This window comes from Tamandua tetradactyla, chromosome 7, assembly GCF_023851605.1.
Source record: "Tamandua tetradactyla isolate mTamTet1 chromosome 7, mTamTet1.pri, whole genome shotgun sequence".
In the NCBI taxonomy this organism is placed as follows: Eukaryota; Metazoa; Chordata; class Mammalia; order Pilosa; family Myrmecophagidae; genus Tamandua; species Tamandua tetradactyla.
In genome coordinates this window covers 97,938,670-97,958,845 of record NC_135333.1, presented here as the reverse complement: position 1 = coordinate 97,958,845, position 20,176 = coordinate 97,938,670, and the positions used below count along the sequence as shown (strand labels likewise).

At 33.5% G+C, this 20,176-nt stretch overlaps 1 protein-coding gene across 3 annotated transcripts in view; it reads left to right on the top strand.

Moving 5' to 3' along the window:
• CPNE8 (copine 8) overlaps window positions 1-20,176 on the top strand; it is a 236,060-nt gene that overhangs the window by 116,186 nt on the left and 99,698 nt on the right. For 2 of the 3 annotated variants that reach the window (XM_077170498.1, XM_077170499.1), the window contains exons 7-8: window positions 11,516-11,579; window positions 17,968-18,071. In XM_077170498.1, coding sequence (XP_077026613.1) covers window positions 11,516-11,579; window positions 17,968-18,071 — 168 coding nt within the window. Of the gene's footprint in view, window positions 1-11,515; window positions 11,580-16,418; window positions 16,678-17,967; window positions 18,072-20,176 lie in introns of those variants that run through there. The other variant, XM_077170500.1, reaches the window with a different exon arrangement.

Here is a 20,176-nt window from a genome sequence, read left to right as displayed (position 1 = left end):
TAGTGTCTGAAAACTCCCTGTAAATTCTAAGGCAAACAAATCCAAGATGCAAACTTCCATCAATAAAGCAGAATTAATCCAGAGAGTTTGATTTGAGTTGTTCTGGCCTCAATCTAATTAGATTGATTTGGCATGGAAAAGGTGTTGATTTATCTTTCACCCAGTTGAGAACTAGTACTTGGTAAAACCTGTGTTGGGTTCCCCACCCCCTCCAATTTGGGAATTTGTTGCTGTGGTCAAGACTGAGCCAAATCATATGCCTGATTCGTAGATTGTGAATTGAGGTTTAGTCCTCAATTCTGTTACCTTTATATGTAAAATACTTAGAATTTCCATTTTGCCCCTTTAGCAGTTTAGCATTCTCTGTCATTGACTATTCCTTAAATGCATCACTCTCCCTAGCTGCTATTCAGTGAATATACTGTATACTGTCATCTCGGGTACTAAGGTTGTATAGAAGGTATGCCATTGATGGGTTTGTCACTCTTTTTGTAATTCCATCTTACAGTATATTATTTAGCTAAGTGCTTCTGAAATCATTCCCCTAAATCAAATGCAATTCATTTCAACAAACACTTAAAGAACATCTAACTAACTTCAGCCATCTTTGGGTGTAGGAAATGTAGTTGTCGATACATAATCCCGGCACCTCCAAGATTCCACTCTTGGGAATAAGGCAATAAAGGAATAATAAAAACTATACTTCAGCTGAAGACTTACTCTGTGCCACATGTATCACACATGTGATGTTTCAAACTGCATTATCTTTACTTCTCTGAAGAGGAAACTGAATTTCAGGAAGGTTAAACAACTTGTTCAAGGTCAAATGATTTTACTGTTTGGAGCTGGGGTTTAAACTCAACTCTCTTACTGTACCACAGAAGGAGTATCTACAACACAAAGTGGGAGGGGTAATTAACCCCAGATATGGAAGTCAGAGAGATGGCTTGGGCTTTAAAAAATGAAAGTGGATTTACCAGGTGAACAGGCTAAACATAAATATGAGATCCTGAAAATTTTAAATAACAGGAAAGGCTTATGAAGATATTTTGGGGCAGGAAACTTTGGTTACTGAAAACATACCCCTTCGATGATATAACTTATTCTTTACTACTTTTGGCCCAGCATGAATGGATTAATTTTCTGAGAGATATTAAACCGTATAATAACTCCTTAATAACATTACTAAATTTGATATTTCATTTCATAATTTTCAACTTATGTAAATCACGCTGTATAAATTCTTCTGTGACTTCAGTTTTGGTCAAGATGGTGTGTGAAAGCCGTCTTATGTAATGTGTGAAGCTGCAGTTCATGTTTTCCTAGCTATATAGTATCAGTTTTATGGATTATAAACAGATATATCTAATATCAAGTTGATGAACTTTTTTTGTAGGAGTTAGGTTTTTTCCCATATAAACAGTGGAATAAACATCATTATATGTCTCCTGACACATATGTGTAAGGATTTCTCGAAACCTTATTCCTCAGAATGAAATTTTGGGTCATTTGGTATACGCAGTGTAGAGGGCGAAGTATTGGCCCCTCATGACTCTTTTACCCTCTGATGTCACATGCTGCTTTACATGGCACACGGAACTTTGCAGATGTTTTAACTAGTGTTACTCATCAGATGGGGAGATTGTCATGAATTATTTGGATAGACTCCATGTAATCACATGAGCCCATGAAAACAGAGGAAGGCAAGAGAGGAAGTCGGGGAGATGTAGCAGAAGGGGAGGTGGTCAAAGAAATTTGACCTGATTTTGCTGGCTTGAAAATGTTGGGAGCCACATGGATATTATGAGAGGGGGAAAAAAAAAAAATCTGCCACAACTTGAATGAATTTGGAAATAAATGATCTCTCAGAGACTCCTTATAAGAACCCAGATTGGTTGACTCCTTGATTTCAGTCTTGTGAGACCTTAAATAGATTACCTAACTGAGCCTACCAGCATTTTGATGTACAGAACTGTGAGGGAATGAATGGGTGTTGCTTTTAGTCACCAGATTTGTGGTCATTTCTTATGGCAGCAACAGGAAGCTAATAGATATTTTTGGTACCTAGAAGTGTGTGGGGGGCTGCTCTAACAAATGTATAAAAATGTAGAAGTGTCTTAGGAATCAGGTAGTAGGTGGAAGCTGGAAGAATTTTGAAAAGCATAGAAAAAGCCTGCATTGCCTTGAACAAATTGATTTGGAAAATGCTCAGGCTATACAGGTGGCAAAAGACTCTAAAATTTAAGAGATTCACTGTCAAGAAATTGTCCTCTAGAGAAAAGATTGAGTGCATGAATCTGCAATCCTGTGCTAGAATTTCAGGGAGATACAAACATCAGAGTATTTAGTCATGCAAAATGCTCTTGGAAGAGATTAAATATGTGCTGCATAGATCTCAGCAATAGCTAAGAATAGTCATGGGATTATCTAGGAAAGATCTGTGCAGGAGACTCTGGTGTGATGGAGTGAATCTCGATGACATACACAGGAGATTCATAAAGCGCTTGATAATTTTATAACAGCAGAAATGCTGCTAGCTTGGACTGTAAGAGGCAGAGTAGAAATGAAAGAAGACTGTCAGACCCTAAAATTCTACTGCGAGGAAAGAGACTAGTAAGACAACTCAGCTATAAACTCTTGCTACATTATAAAAAAGGAAGAGAGTGGAGCTGTGAACCATAGGGGATTTTTCTGAAGCCTTGAAATATAATGGAATTTGCTTACCTGGATTTCAGAACTGCTTTGTAGTAGTGACCCTGTTTTAACTTCCATTTTCTCTGTGTTTGAGCTGGAGTATCTGTAACTGTTATTCTACCCTGCCCAACCATTGTGTACTGGGAACAGGTAAGTTGTTTCTTTAGGGTAACAGGTCCCTTGATGGAGGGATTAGATGTGGATCATGAGGGCCAGAAGGTGGACTGTGATAGACAAGTTTGCCCTCATGTCCTTTACTCTCGGATGTCTCACTTGTAGTTATGTTACATGGCAAAAGGAACTTTGGAGATACAATTTACTAATCAGCTGGGATTAATATAGAGACATTATCCTAAATTATATAGGTGAGTCTGATGTAATCACAAGAGCACTTTAAGGCAAAAGAGGAAGTCAGAGAGATGTGGTGGAAGAAGATTCAGAGAGATTTTTAGTATGAGAAGAACTTGACCTTCTGTTGCTATCTTGAAGACATAGGGAGCCATAAGGAAACCTTGAGAAGGAGTTTAATTCTGTCAATCTGAATCAGCCTAGAAATACATTCTCTCCTAAAGCCTCCAGATAACAATCTTATTACTGACCTTGTGAGATCATAAGCAGAGTACCTAGCTGGCACTGCTAGACTTTTGAACTATAGAACTACAAGATCATGATCTCTTTCCTTAATGAGTGTGATTTTGTGCTGCTAAATTTGTGGTAATTTGTTATGACAGTTATAGGAAACTAATTCATGCAGTTTCAGATTTGTTAAAAATTACCTTTTTTCCCCCCAAATGATCCTAACCAACTTACTGTCTCACAGTAGGGTAAAATAATTCCACTTTCTTCTAATTCTTCTCAACCCTTGAACATTTCAAGCTTTTTACATTTTTGTTGGTATGCTGTGCATTTCATTGAACATTTTTCTGGTTACCAATGTGGTTGGGACGTCTATCCATATATATATATTTCTTGATATTGATACTTTGTTGATTGGTTGTTTCAAAACATCTTCTCCCAGTGTGTGATATTTTATATGTGAGGTAGAGATCCAGTTTCATTTTTTTTCATATGGATATATAAGGATTTTATTAAATGACTCAGTCTTTTAATAAAGATAAAAGATAGATCTCCATTTCTGTCATCTATCAAGTTCCCGCTCTGTGCATGAGTCTGATTCTCCATGCTCTGTCTGCTCCATTAATTAGCCTGTTTCTTTGACTCTGTGCTAATAATGCCATACTATTTTTATTACTGCAGCAACTACTAATTCATATAATAATTTCTGTGTTGCTAATATATAAAAATCCATTATTTTTATATTAAATATCCTTATATTAAAGGATTGCCTTTAATCCATTTATTACTATATTAGTTGCAAACTGCTAAATTATCTTAATTATGATAATTATTATAAATGTCCTGGGTACATTTAATTATAAAATATGCAAATTGATTACTTTGTTTCTTTTCAAGACTTAATGCCTTTTATTTTCTATCTTTCCTTTTCTTTTTCTCTCTCACTTTTTGGTATTATGTGCTAGAATTTCCAGACCAGAACTGAATAGATACCTGTCATGCTCAGTTTCTGCTTTTAAAGGGATTTTTATATATATGTACATACACATATATATATTTAATCATATGATGTTTGGTATCAGTTTTTGGTTGATACTCTTGATAAAGGAGTTTCACATTTAATCTTAGTTTACTGAGAGTTTTGTTGCATTTTAGCATCTCCTTTTTCTTTTGACACTTGTGCATATGAGTTCCTCTTTTAATCTCTTATATTTCAATTAAATTTCCTAATTTTATAATATTAAAAGTCTTGTTTTCTTAGAATAACCTCAATTGGTCATGTTGTATTATATTTTATTAATAGCCACCTGGATTTTTCTGAATACCATTTTGTTTAGATTTTTGTCTATACTCTAAATACTAAACTACTAAAATCTCAGAGGTGAATTTTCTTAATTGTACAGTTCTAAATACTCTCTTTGTACATTATTTCTTCCATTGCTAGTGAATTTTTCAGAAATGTTTAAAAAATTTTAATTACCTTTCATCATTAATCTCTAACTCAAATTTTGTGGTCAAAAATGTGATATATATTAAGAGGTGTTTGACGTTCTAGTAGGTGGTCAATTTTAATAACTATTACATAAGTTAAAGCAGATTTTGAGGAATGAGTAGGAATTACTGAGATGAAAAACAGTGGTTAATTGGTTAGTGGGATGAGTATCCAGGTGAAGTCAGGGAGAAATGAAAGACCTGTAATGAGTTCATTGAACTAAAATTGTGTATCTGTTGAAAGAATATGGTGGGAAAGATAAAAGTAGAGATTTAAGTGGTGGTTGCATTTTTTTGAGGATCTTGTGTCTTAATAAGTTTGAAATTATTTGGGGACCTATCTAGAGCTACTAAGAGATAGAATATTGCATGATTAGAAGTCATAATGAGATCACTGGTATTAATGTAGAGGACAAATTAAAGGGATTCACACTGAGTCTAGTCAGGAAGAAGAAAATAGCAGTAATCCAAGCAAATGATAAAGGTATGAATCAAGGCAGTGGTGCAGGTAATGGAGAAGAAGAAAGAAGTATGAAGAAATGTTACACTTAGAAACAAAAACAACTGCACCAATCAATGAAGCAAAAGAAACCAAGTCAAACGAAACAACCACCCAGCCTCTTGAGAGCCAATTCACCTTCTTGTGCTCAATTTTGGAAAGGATTACACGTATTTATCTTCTTGAGGAGCATCTTCACCTGTTTTGGGGATGTCTGTGGTTCTTTCTATTTGCCACAAAATACAGAATAGTACAAGTATGAGAAACTATTTTTGAAAATGATTTTGTATAGCTATTTTTATGTAACTTCAAAGGTACAGAAAAGTTGTAAAAGTAGTACCAGAAACTCCTACATACACAATTTATAAGAGTCTTGGGGACATTGTGCCTCTTTCCCCTAAATATGAGAGTATGTATTTTTAAGAACAAACGAATTCTCTTACATAACTACAATATAATGATTAAAGTCAGAAATCAGGAAATTGCACAATGATGTAATGATTTTATCAAAGCCATCCTCCATATTTCCGTACTTCAAATTTTGACGTTTTCCCCAATAATGTCCTTTACAGCTTTCTTTTCCCAGTCTTAAATTGAATCAAGAAGTCTACATTGAATTTTGTTGTCCTGATTCTAGTCTCTTTTATCCTGAAATAGTTCTTCAGCTTGTCTTTTCCTGACTTTTCACTGTTTTTAACAAAAGTTTTTTTTTTTTTTATCTTTTAATAGTTTTAGATGTATAAAGAAGTTGGAAAGACTACAGAAAATCCCTTAAACCGCTCGTCCAGTTTCCACTAACATTAAAATCTTACATTACCATAGTACATTTGTCACAGCTAGAAACCAACATTGGTACATTACAGTTAAATAAACTCCAGACTTTTTTTGGATTTCACTTGCTTTTCCACTTATGTCCTTTTTCTGTTCCAGGATACAACTCAGGGTACCACCCTGCATTTAGTTGCATGCCTCCATTAGCCTTCTGTGGTCTGTGACAATTTCTCAGTCTTGCCTTGTCTTTCATGACCTTGACAGATTTGAGGAGTGCTGATCATGTATTTTGTAGAATGTCCCTCAGATTGGATATGTCTGATGTTTTTCTCATGGGGTTGGTGTAACGGCTTTGGAGGAAGATTACAGAGATACAGTGCCCTTCTCATCACTTCATATCAGTCTTGCATGATACCAACGTGACTGTCCCTGGTTAAACCTTGATCACTTGGCGTAGAAACTATTTGCCAGGTTAAAATTGTTCAGCATGATGGTGTATTTATCTGTTTGTCATTTAGTTTTATCCATTCTTTCTTTGTATATTGTGAGATGTAATATTAGATACATCTAATTTGGGATATTGTATCTTTGCAATTAATACTCATCACACAGTAATTATTTCTAGCAATCCTTTTGAATTTTGAGTCTATTTTGTCTGTTATCATAAGCACTGATTTACATTAGGTTTTTTTCTAGTATGTGTTTCCATTCTTGTTCTTCTGAATCCTTAAATTTTGTTGTTTATTGTAAATAGTTTATGACCGAATTTTATTTTTTTTTAAAATACAGAATACAATCTTTGTTTTTAATTCAGAGGATTTGGTTCATTTACATTTACTTGGTAACTATTCCTGTAGATTTATGTTGATAACATACTTAGTGCTTCTCCTTTGACCCACCCTTTCTTTTTCTTTTTTTTTTTTTTCCCTCCTCTAGTTTCTATTGACTATTTGGACTTAAAAAAAATATCATTCCAGATTTTTCCCTTTTCTAACCTTTAAGTTATAAAGTCCTTTTTTAAAAAAGATTGAGATTTCCTAGAAGTTTTAAAACACACTTCAAATTCTGTACATTCAGCACCTTTACTTTCTTCCTGAATAATAAAATAACATCAAGATTTTAAATTAATTTTACCCCCTGATTAATACTGTCATTATCATTTGCATTTTTACTTAACTTTTAATCATTATTATTATTTATTTATAGTCAATAATTATTGTTATCCCTATTTATCATGTCCTTTTCTTATTCTTTCTAAAAATCTTACACTTTCTATTTGTGATTGCTTTCCTTCAGCTCTGAGTCCATCTTTTAGAATTTCCTCAAACAAGGATGGATGGGTGGCTATATATTCATTTAACACTCATTTGTTTGAAAATGTTGTCAGTTCATCCCTGTTCTTTAAAGGAGATATACACTGGTTATGCAATTCTAGGTTGACAGTTATTTCTTTGAAACCATTGAAGATATTTTTTCTGTGTTTTGGCTTCCTGTTTGTTCTGAGTAATTAGCTCTTAGTTTAATATTCCTATTTTTATAGCTTTGGGTTCCCCCACCCCCCACCCCTTTTGACTCTTTTGAAGATATGCTCTTTATCTCTGGTGATTTGCCATATCACTATCTTGAGTCTAGATACAGATTTATTTTTATTCATCCTGATTGAGATTCATTGAACTTTCTGAATCCGGGCATTTTTTTAAATCAGTTCCAGAGGATTTCCAGCTATTATCTCTTCAAATATTGTATCCCCATTACTCATTGTTTCTTCTTCTAGAACTCTCATGAGACATATTAGGCCTTTTATCTTTGTCCTCATGTATTAAAGCCACTTTATAAAGCTCCCATGGCTCACTCTTTGTGCTGCATTGTGGATAATTTCTTCTTGTCCATCATTCATTCATTTCACTAATATTCTCTTCTGCTGTAGCTAATCTGCTGTTAAATCCACCCATTGAGTGTTTTTGTTTTTTTTAAGTGGCTATTATCTTTTATTTTCTGCTTATTACCTGGATGGAATTTTCTAAAATTCTGTTCAAATAATCAATTACAGCAAGATTATTTAAAATTTCAATTATGGCTACAGAATTATTTTATAATGTAATAGAAATGCATGATGCTTTTAAGAATTTGGGACTTTTGGGGGACAGTGTGGATGGTTAAAGCACGATAAGCTGTGGAGTGAGGCATCCTCAGTTGGAATTCCGACTGTTTCACTCACTAACACCAAATGGCCAATTTGTTACTCAACCACATTGAACTCAGTTCCTCTGCTGGAAATATAGGGCTACTAAAAATCTATCTCACAAGGGTGATGAGAGGATTCAATGTAAATAGTACACATGCAATGCTTCAGACAGTAAATTTCAATAGTTTACTTTTTTCTTCAGATTTTGCCTCTACAAAATCTTATATTATAAAATGTTTAATGTTTACTCTGATATATTTTATAACATTCAGTAGTTCACAGATCTGACTCACTAGCAGTGTGGAAAAAAATGAAGGCATAAGCAGTTTTTGCAGCATAGTAATATTAAATTGTACTTAAAAGTTCTGAAGAGCACTGTCCCATATATGCAAAAAATCAATTTTACCATGAATCTGAAAAGGAAGTTGTAAAACCTGAAAAAAAGAACTACCTCCAACCTCCACTCATTGGTTTAACTTGCCATTATATTCTATTTGTCTGCATAATCTTTATTTTAAAGCAGCATTTTTATTATATAAAAATGTAAAAAATTGAGCAAAACCAGAAATATGGATCTATTTTCCTGGGCTTTCACATTTGTAGATTTTTATTCACAATCTCTTTTTCAACATAACTTACAACCTCATCCCCACTTTCATTCTGATTATACAATACCTCAAAAGAAGAAAATAGACAAAGCTGTGAAGCTGAATGCTGCAAAACTTTCTGTGAAGGTGGGGGAAGTATCTTGGAAATAAAATAGAGTTCAGCAGAGTAACTGTGAGATTTTAGCCAAAATTCTTTCAGTCATCCTTGTCCTTTGCTCTGTGTTTTATATTTCAATAATTATTAATTTATCTCTTGAAGTTCTATTTGGTTCTTTTTGAATATTCTAAGTTACTTTTTATAGTCCTTTGCTAATTATTCATATTTCTAGTCTCTTTAATTTTAGACATATTATATATACTTACATTTTGTGTAACGTGTTTAATATTTCCAAAATCCTAGTTCTTTGTTTGAGTCTATAGCCTTCTGTTTCTGGAGACTCCATAAATTGTGGTGTATTTTCCTTTGAGTGTTTTGTAATAATTGAAAGTGAGCTCATAAATACTTTTTAAAATTTCATTGTAAGAATAGTTTGAGGGTAAACTATTCCAGAGAGAATTTACATTTATCAGGCACCTATGATCGCTTGAATTAAATCGAATTCTTAGTTTGAAGTTTTTGTAACTAGCCAGGTAGTTCTAATTAAGGTAACAAACTTTGGTTGAGGCCTGAATTCTTGGGAGATACTACTTTTTCATTCATTACCAAGTTTTAAGGCAGGGGTTTATTTTTCAGATCCCTCCAAGGTGAATGCTTATGTCTAATTCAGGCTACCATGAGGCAATTGCTGTTATTGGGATACATATTTAAAGCTGCAGGTTGGCCATTTATTGAACTTCCCATCTTGTGAATTTCCCCCCTTTTCTGTGTCTCATCTTTATGCTTTAGCTGTAAAACAGAAGCCCAAGCTCAAATTCTCCAGGATTAAGCTGTGCTTATCTTCCTGAATTTCTACCTTCAGCTTCTGATTGGTCCTTACTTTCTTGCCAGGTTATTACAGCATTTATAAAGACCTCCTACATATTTTATTCAGTGTTTTTAAAGTGTTTTCAGGTACATGTTCAGACTGATGTTTAGTTTGATGTAACACTGGGAATATATATCTTATGATTTATAAATAACCAGGAAATAAAGAAAGATCCAGTTTAGGTGAAAAGATTAGCTAATCGGGGATGCTGGAATGGTGCTAAAGCTGACATATATACATACATCTATATACTATTCTAAGAAAAATTCAAATTTAGATTAATTGTGCCCTTCGACATAAAGACTGACAGAAAATACAGGGTCCTGACATATACAATTATCCTGATGGAGGGTAAAAAAGAAATGTTAGAGGCGAGATTTTTAGGTAAGTAGCTCCCTGTAAAATCTAGGAGGTGGTATTTTATCTTAAGGCAAAAATTCTCCAGAAGAATTTTGAGAATAAGGAGGAAATATAGAGCAGTTTTAGAATGAGTACAGTTCACATGTATATATTAATGGCACAGAATATTTACCTCTTTTTTTTTTTTAACCTTGTTCCAGTCAAGATACCCTAAGATTTCCGTCCCTCTATACTTGGGAAGTACGGGGTTGTGTATTTGCTGGTATAGATTAACAGGAAGGAATTATGTTCTTGAGGGGAGAGGAAACCAACTCTTCTTAGGCTCTGAAGTCCAGACCTTACAGTTCCCAGGAACACTTCGCAGCACACAGAAGCATCTGGGTATGGTTTGTGATAGGAAAAGAACCATGAGTGTATCTTCAGATTGTTGGGGTCACTGTGTGGAAGATCCCCGTGACTTGTCTCTGTGTTCCCTCCGGGTATAACGTAGGGAACCGTGTGCACACCCAGCAGACACCTACTGGGCTTTGTTTTGGCTTCATGTAAAAACTATGTAAACATAAATGTGCCATAGGCATGTGGAAAGAAAATGGAATGGGAGTTTTGCTTTGCTTAATGCTTTTTATAGTATGTATTTGCTTTTCTCTTGCTATTCATAAGCATTTATCTCTGTTGGCTTAAAAAAGTTTTAAGGAATGAATTTTTCTCTGTGGTTGCTTATAACCAACTTGAGAAAGAAAAAGAGTCAAAATAAATTATTGCAGCAGTCTAGGAATAGTTAAATGCTAATTCTTGCGGTACTGACTTTAAATGCGATAGGAGTTCAGAAAAGGCTGAGCTTTGAGTGAAGTTGACTAGGATGAAGTTTCCTGGGAAAATCAACCCTAGGTGGGGACTTGGGATGGGTTGAGGTAGAACAGGGAGCACTTAATCGTCTATGGTGTGTCAGAATGAGCACAAAGAGGAATTAAGCACCATTACTGAATGGGAACCAGCTTGATGAAAGGAGAGGGCAATAATGCAAACCACGATGAAGAATGGGTTTTACTCATAGTAGAAAACTTAGAAACCATGGAAGAAGACTTTGTAACTCACATGGCAGACCACATGCGCTATAGAGGACTTATGGGTACATAGCTGACATGTTGGAAGTTATGTGGAACTTCAGCTTCCTGGGAGGTGGAGATACATAGGATGCACTAAAAAAGGCTGAGACTGGGAGTCTGTTAGGGAAGAGCCCACCTAGTAGTAGTATGCTCTTGGTTTAATGACATAAAAATAAAATATTTATGTTAATATTAATTTACTCTTTATAATAGCAATGCAAATATTAGTGTATTTAAATGTATATATTTTTTTGTTTTAGAGGGATTCCAGGAAGAAAATGTGGTACAATCCTTCTTACAGCAGAGGAATTAAACTGCTGTAGGGTAGGTAAATTTTTTTTTTCAGTTTAACACGTTTTTTTCATGTTTATCTGAAATATTTCTGAAACAATATTTAAATAATTACTTCTCGTGTGATTTAAGAAAAAAATAAAATGGTATTACATAATTCTGAAATTCTAAAATAGCCTTTTATAGATTTAGCCCTTTGGAGAAAGCTACAGTCTATAGTCAAAAAAGGATGATCAGTTATTTTAACAATCTTTTAACAGAATAAAAATTATTAAACATTACTGTTTCTTAGATATTAGTATAAGGAATTGTTCATTGTTATAATCAGCCCAAATCTTAAAAATTTTTTGAAGATTCATGTATGATTCTGAAGGAATGAATATTTCTGGTCACTTGATTCCAGACCTTTTGCATAATATACTTGTTTCTTCATTTTCCAAATTGAATTACAACAGAATTTGTATTTGGTTCCTTCTTTTGTTAGTTGGAGAAGCCCACAAACTTCTCAAACCAGCTACCAGCTACCATTCCAATGAAAGGACCAGCTGTCATTCCAATTAGGAACATGAATACTTAAAGTGTACAGGCTGTATTTTTAGAAAACTACTGTTTTTAATTGTTATTTCCTGATATACCTATTGACTCATGTACAGTGATTTCACTGTTATCAGCAAATGATGTGATCGCTATAGCACAGGAAGTAATGATTGCTCTCCAAATCTGAAGTCAGATAGCCTGTTTAATGTGGCCCAGTTATGTTTAGAAATTATTATTTGTGTGTGTTTTGTGGGGGAAGGTTGTCCAGATTATATCTCTAGGCCTCTTTATTTTCAGTTTTCTACTTGATGATTTTTGGAACAGAAGTTCCAGAGAATACCAAACGCCTAATAGGTTTGACAATGCTCATAAAGTAAAAGTTTTTGTATAGAGCTATAATTAAAACTATAATTTATTTTATTACCAAAGCTTGCATCTTTAATCATCAGAGTTTTTACCTAGACAAGTTCTGTATATTTATATGCATGATATATTTCTGAGAGAGCATGTTCAGAAAACCATATGGTATCACCTGCCGAGAAATGGCAGAATGACTATTCCCATTGATTACATACCTTTCACATTTGGGGCAAAACAATAAAATACTGACAGGTAAAAATAGAAAAGTGTCGGATAGACTGATGGGGAGAATTAAATAAGAATACTAGAATTGCAAAGCATTCAAATTGAAGTTTCCCTCATCCTCTTCCTCCTATTATCTTTGTCCCCTTGGACATGTCACCGTCCCCTCAGTCTCTGTTTTCCTGTCTGTAAAATACCCAGATCCTACCTACAGTTTAGTCCTGTGAAAGGCCATCAGGCTCAAGTTGGCTTCAGCGTTTGCTGTTGATTTATACTTGCCTTATCAAGTCCCATGACTGCAATGAGTTTTTACTTTCCGTATTTGCAGTGGTGGTGGTGGGGATGTGTGAGCTAGTCATTAGAATATTGTAAATTTTTCTTCCAGTTCTGATTATCTATCAGAACATTAAATCTGATAATACGATATATATATATATATATATATAAACATTTTATATAAGATGTTTTGCAAATTTTATAAATTATTTAAATGCAGCAATATTATCTAAGCTCCTGTTTTTCACTTAAAATAACACAGTGTGGGGATTAGGAGTAGTTCAGTGGTAGAGTTCTCCCTGCCATGTGGGACACCTGGGTTTGATTCCCATCATGTGCGCGTCCCAAAACAAGCAAGCCAACAAATAAACAAAAAACATGGAAACAGAATGAAATGTGACCACCCCCATGCAGCATATAATAATAATAAAATGATTTAGTTATTTCAGCTAATCATTTTGTCTCTAAATTTGTATATTTGTATAACAGCATGTGCTTCTTATAAACAGAAGAAAATGAAGGAATTGTTCATGGTCAATAAGAGACCATGTTCTTTATTGTGACATTAACATACTGTTTTGTAAAATCTTGAGTCCATTAAGGTGATTTTCTGTAAACATACATCTTAAATATCTTCCCTTTTAAATTCTATTATTTTGCTTGAAGACCATGTAAAGTTCTTCCAAAGCTTTATATGCAAATAAAGTAGAATCTGTTAATTAGCAATCTACTTCCCTCTCCCTCGCCTGGCCCTTCCTGCTACTAAAGCTTTAAGAACGTCTAGAGTTATCTTTTAATAAGTAAATACATATATCTCAGACATTATATGTAGTCAGAAATTATAAATCTAATTTTCTGATTTCCATGAATTTTGCTTAGAATCTTGAGCTAACTTCTTTTTATGTTTTCTGTGTTCCAGTTCTTAGTTATGGCTTTATTGATCATCAGCATCATTAACACTTATGAACCTTAAAGTAATATTTCATTACTATGCTAATAAAGCAGAATGTATAAGTGGATTCAAAACAATGTTCTTATTTACTTCAGAAGGAAAAATGTATTTACATTTAAGAATACTTTAAAAACATCAGGTATTATCTTTTGAAATTTTGAATGTAATAATTTTATTTACATTCAATACCTTGCAAACTATGTATGTTTCTTTTCTTTAAATCCAGTTTTTTTGTTTGTTTGTTTGTTTGTTTTACATGGGCAGACATCGGGAATCGAACCCATGTCTCCGGCACGGCAGGCAAGAACTCTGCCACTGAGCCACCACGGCCCACCCTGTTTCTTTTCTTTAAACAAGTTGTCAGTTATTAACTAGTATAGTGAGCATGAGCTTTGGAATTAGGACACCTAAATTTGTGTCTTGTCTCTCACTATTCAGCTACTGGGGTTAAGCTCTTAGAACTTTAGTTTCTACATCTGTGAAGTGCTATTCTTAATAGTGTTACCAGACAAAGGTGGTGGATAGTTTTGCCTGATGTGCACAAATGACCAATTCCTGAGACACCAGGGTTTCAAAGAGAAAAGTTTATTACTAAGCGCATAGCAGGAGATCACATGGGCTGTCGGCCCAAAATCTTTCTCTCTGAACTGCACCAATTTTGATCATTAAAAGATGGGCAGGTTTTAGGATAATTACCACAGTAGCCCCATATGATGTAATTAGAGGTGATTCAATTATACTTAGTCACAGGATACATGTAAGAAAATGGTGATCCTAATATGATGGGCATGATTTTTAATATTATAATGAGGTATAGGTGACTTATAGGTTAAAGTCTAAGCTATTGCACTTGTCAGTTGGGTCCATTTTGGTTAGATCCTGTCTGTTATCAGGATAATTTTGGACTTGGGGTGGGTTAGTTCTGTACTGACCCAGCATGTTTGTTATCAGCGATCAAGGCAGCTGGATTACAATTTAGAGATTTCAGCTATTTCCCTCTGTTTATTCCAATATACTAGAAAGCAAAATGTAATATCTGTATAATGATTCAGTAATGAAAATCAACCCATAAATCCTAATTTGTCAGTTACAATAGCTTCTTCAATTGGTTGTGCAGGAAAAAACAACAACAACAACAACAACAAAAAGTCTATTTGAGTCAAATGCCAGAGTAAGCATTAACATAATTTTGAAGTTATATTGGGAAAGTATCTTCATTTCATATTTTGAAAGTAGCTTCAAATTATCCACAGAGAGTATTTTTTAATTCTCATTGATTCAATCATTCATTCATTTAATGTGGCAAAAATGCAGTATGCTAATTACTAGGATGGATGCTAGGAGTACAGTGGTGAGCAAAACAATCCTAGTCCTTGACTTTAATGGACACGTAGTCATGATATGAAGTAAGTGATTCCAATATATTATGAAAGAGTACAGTGAGGGTAGAGTTTATATTGGGAAGGGAGTCATTGCAGGCCTGTTTGAGAAAGTGACTTTTAAGCTGAGATCTAAAGAATGAGAAATGGTTTAACAAACAAAGGGTAAGAATGCCAGGCAGGGTACAGTTTGTGTAAGGTCCTTTGGTGAGAAAGAATCTGTTTCTTGTCTAATGGAAAACAGCTGTGTGTGGGGAGCGAATGAAGTAAAACTTTGCCAGATGAGGTGGAAAAGGCTAGTCAGAGCCTATTTCAGATTAGAATGGTGCAGACTGGTGATAGATTGGGTAACGGGTGAGGGAAAGGGAGAAGGGAAGGACAGCTTCCTTAACTTTAGTAGATGGTCCTGATTAAAATGGGAAAACAGTAGAAGAAGCAAGTTTAGGGATGGATAATTAGAGTTAGTTTTGAACTTGTTAGAAATGCCTGTGAAACAACCAAATGGATTTCTTATTGAGGAAGTTTGTTTTACTGGTTTAGATCAATGAAGAGAGAGGTCTTAAAAATCTATCAGATGGCATTATATGTAAGAGATTAAAAATTCAAGGTTTCTCTCTCAACTAGAAATGCACATGGAGAACATGGTGGCATCTGCTAGCTTTCTTTCTCTACAGGTTTCTTGTTTCATGAAGCTCCCTTAGGTGCATATTCCTTCTTCATCTCCAAAGGTCTCTGGTTACTTGGGTTCTGTGGTTCTTGTGGCTCTGTTGCTCTTCAAAATGTTTCCTCTTCCAGTAAACTAATCAAGACCCATCTGGAATGGTGGAGTCAAATCTCCCTCTAATCAAAGTTAATACCTGTAATTGGGTGTGTCATATCTCCATGGAGATAACCTAATCAAGTTTGCAACCCACAGTACTGAATAGGTATTAAAAGATCCACAAGATGGATCAGGATTAAAACAGGGTTTTTCTAGGGTACATAACCCTTTCAGACCAGCACAGCATGCTTTAATAATATTTAAGCAATTTGAGGTTTTATTCAGATTCAATATTTCATTCTTTGAGTATGCATTTTAAGTATACAAAGATGTTTCTTGGTTGTGTGTTATGGTTTAGCTGTTTTAGGAGAATGTCTTTTAACAATGACTTGCTCTGTGGCAAAAACAATGGCCTTGGAATGTCCCCATGTTCTTAGTAAACATTCTTCCACAAAGACATTTTAATATACATGGAGGTGAAAGGGCATTCAAAAACTGAACCTTTCTTTTCAATCCTGCCCTTTCTTTTGTAGTTTGATCATCTAGGATGATTCTCTCAATGCTTTCCTAATGGATGGTATAGAAATTTTGCATCTTTAAACCCTGCATTTGAAAAGAAGCGCTATCAAGTTTGAGTGCTTTGAGGTGATAGAGATGTCCATATTGTTCTTGCCTCTGGTCTTTCAATTTTCATTAAAATATGTATTATCACTAAGCCTGGCTAAAATTTTCTGCTCATTATGAATAGTCCTCTGACGGAAATTTATGTACTTATATACTAAATAATAGAGTAAAATGACACTATGCCAATGTTTTTTTTTGTTTTTTTTTTTTTTTAAACATGGGCAGGCACTGGGAATTGAACCCGGGTCCTCTGGCATGGCAGGCAAGCATTCTTGCCTGCTGAGCCACTGTGTCCCGCCCCCAATGTTTTTTAAAAGAAGAAATCTATGAACTTTCTAAGCGCAGAAAAAGTGTTATTCATCTCTCTGTTCCCAGAATCTGTTTTGAGTACTTCTTGAGAAATATTTGCTCAGTGAGTAAATGAATGAGTGAATGAATGAATGGAAAGGAGAGATAGCATTATCTTTTCATATACTCTTCTGAAATTACTGAAAGGTCATAGTAAGAATTTTAAGTGGATGCTAAATAAATATTGCTGGACATTGCAAAATAAGGAAGATGTGAATAAAAGAGTGCTATTTTTGGTAATTCTTAACATTCTCACTAAATAGTACTTAAAACTTTGGCCACTTGAATTAATTCAGAATTACTTTCACTCTCTACCTGTTTCTAATTTTTTAAGCATCTCCTTTTAGTTAAAAACCCAAACACTGATTTTGATTTTTAAATTACTATCTATTGTCCACCTCTTTTAAAGTGTGTATCTTACCTAATTGAATAATGTTTAACCTGTTTGATTTATGATATACTGGCTATCTTGACTTGTTTATTTTTAAGCTAAATCATATAGATTACTAGTGCTTGAGTATGTAAATGGGTTAAAATTATTGGTTTTGCATAATAACTTATACAAGGTATAACTTATTCCTTGTGTCGTCAACATCTAAATACATAGTAGAGGTTTAGAAACTATTTCCTGAGAGAGTAAAAATTTAGAAACAAACTCCTGTGTTCTAAAAATGTATACCTGATTCTAGAGGAATGAATGAAGATCCTATATAATAATATTGGGTTCCTAGAGTCATCTAGCTTAATAAGAGGAAGTATTAAAGGATTTTGAAAAATTATAGTTTTATGAAAACTTCCATAATCAATTTTTTAAAGTTCACAGTCCTTTAATTTTACATGGTCTAGAATTCTGGCCTACTCACCTATTTGCATTGAGACAAATTTGTTTTCTTGTCAGTTTTCTTGCAGTTTCTAGTTATTTATAACCCGGGTTTTGAACTATTTTATTAATTTTATTTCTAGGATGCTGTTTTGATGCAATTTTGTGCAAACAAATTGGATAAGAAGGACTTCTTTGGGAAATCAGATCCTTTTCTTGTATTTTATCGAAGTAATGAAGATGGCAGGTAGATTTATCTTTTATGCTTTTGAATTCTGCTAAGGATGATATTTGGATTATTATTTTTAAATTTTTTTCTGAGCAGTACATTAGATTGATAAATGGAATAAAATACCTTGATATTTTAAAAATTTTGATTTTTACATTTGTAATAACTAAATTTATAAGCATTTTGTAAATTTTTTGATATTTAAAAATGAATGCTTTTCAATTTTGTAGAATGATTTCTGCTCTGCTTCTCATAAAATTATGATATTGCTTTAATTGTGTGGAAGAATTATATTTTGTAAAAGCCTAACATGCATTTTATAATAAAATTGAAGTCTTGAACCATTAACTTGGGTGAGGAAAGTAGATTTTATGGGCTGTTTTTTATGCAGTAGTTTTTCTCCCAATAATATCTGAGTCTACTTTTCAGTAATCTTTTTTATTATTATCTAATAATCTGAATATTTTTGCCATTCACAGTTGCATTGGTTCTAACTTGTTTGAAAATGTATCCTTGGATTATAAAGTAGACTCTAATTATATAAATTCATAATATGACTGTAATATTAAATATATTCAACTATTGTATTCTGTGATTGATATTGTACTGTCAGTATTTGTGGGAAAGTTTAGTGGCCAAAAATATGGGCTCAGGTTCTGTTATTGGGGATTAAATCATGACCCTCCTATTTAAAAGCTCTGGGCCCATGGACAAGTTTTTTAAACCTTTTGTATAAAATGGGATAATAATCAAATTACCTTGTCGGGTTTTTGAGAGGATTAAATGCATTACTACGCAGTACACACTGAGAAGCTCACCTGCCCATATAAGTAGAACTTAAATGTTAGCTGTTACTATTATTTCTGTCTAATAGTATAATATTTCCTTTTATTTTCCATATTATTCATAAGAAAGCAGTGGCAGAAATGGAAGTGCTATTTGGAAATTTTATAAAAGTGAGTGAAAAATCTGTGCCACTACTGCTGCCTTATGAATTAAAATATACAGCTTTTTAAATTTAGGTATAAGCATATATAGTTTTGTATAAAAATATAAAATTTGTTATCTAAAGATAATACACCAGTCAGTATAAAATGATACTTTTACTTATTATGGAAATTTTGTTGATGCAACTACAGGGAAACTGTTGGATATTTTTTTTTATGCCATCATCTTGCTGGATTTTGTGCATTTCCCTTCTATTTTGGTGGTAAAAGTGCCAAAGTATCTTTTGCATTTGGAAACTGTTTTTATCCATATGAAAAATACTAGAGAAAAACTCAGGAAAGGTTTGGATTCTCTTGAATACAATATTTTTATCACTACTGCTGCCTGAACTACTTTTTTCCCCCTATTTCTGTTTATATTTATTTAATGTTCTCTATTTATAAACCAATGTTCAGCTACAGAATTTATCACACATTTGATGTTACTATTGAGACATATTTTAAAAGTTGGCAAATTTGATAGTAACTTATTTATTAAATAAAATTAAGTATTAAGAAAAAAGTACCATAAATCCAGAAATCTTTCATCATCTCAAAACAACTATCACCAAAATTTGGTGAATCCTATTTCAGACAACTTTCCATGTATATTTACACTCAGAAAACTAGTTCACTAACTAGATGCAACTACACAGACACACACATATTTGATGAGTTTTGAATAAGTGAAGATGCTTCTATTTCTCATGTTTTATGTGTAAGACTCTATTTCCAACCTCTAACACTTTCAGCTTTACTTTTAACATTTATTTCAACATGGAGCAATCTCAAAAGTCAATTGCTGCCTAGTGTGTATGAGGCTCACTTTAGGTAAATGGCTTCATTTAAAGTACTTTAATTCAGATTATTAAAGGAAAATTTGCTTTTAATATTATTTGTAATATATACATGCACACATTTATATTTATATAGCAATGCTTCTGAATGTTAGAAAACACCACATTATACTACTATCAGAATTTTTCACTATTTATACTAGTATTTTAAGTTTTACTGGTGAGATTTTGCTGTCTGTATCATGTCTAATGCATCACAAATGAGAATGATTAATTGGAGACAAATGACTACCTGGCTCATAATATCTAGCTTAAAAAAGGTCAGTCACTTTCTTAAGGG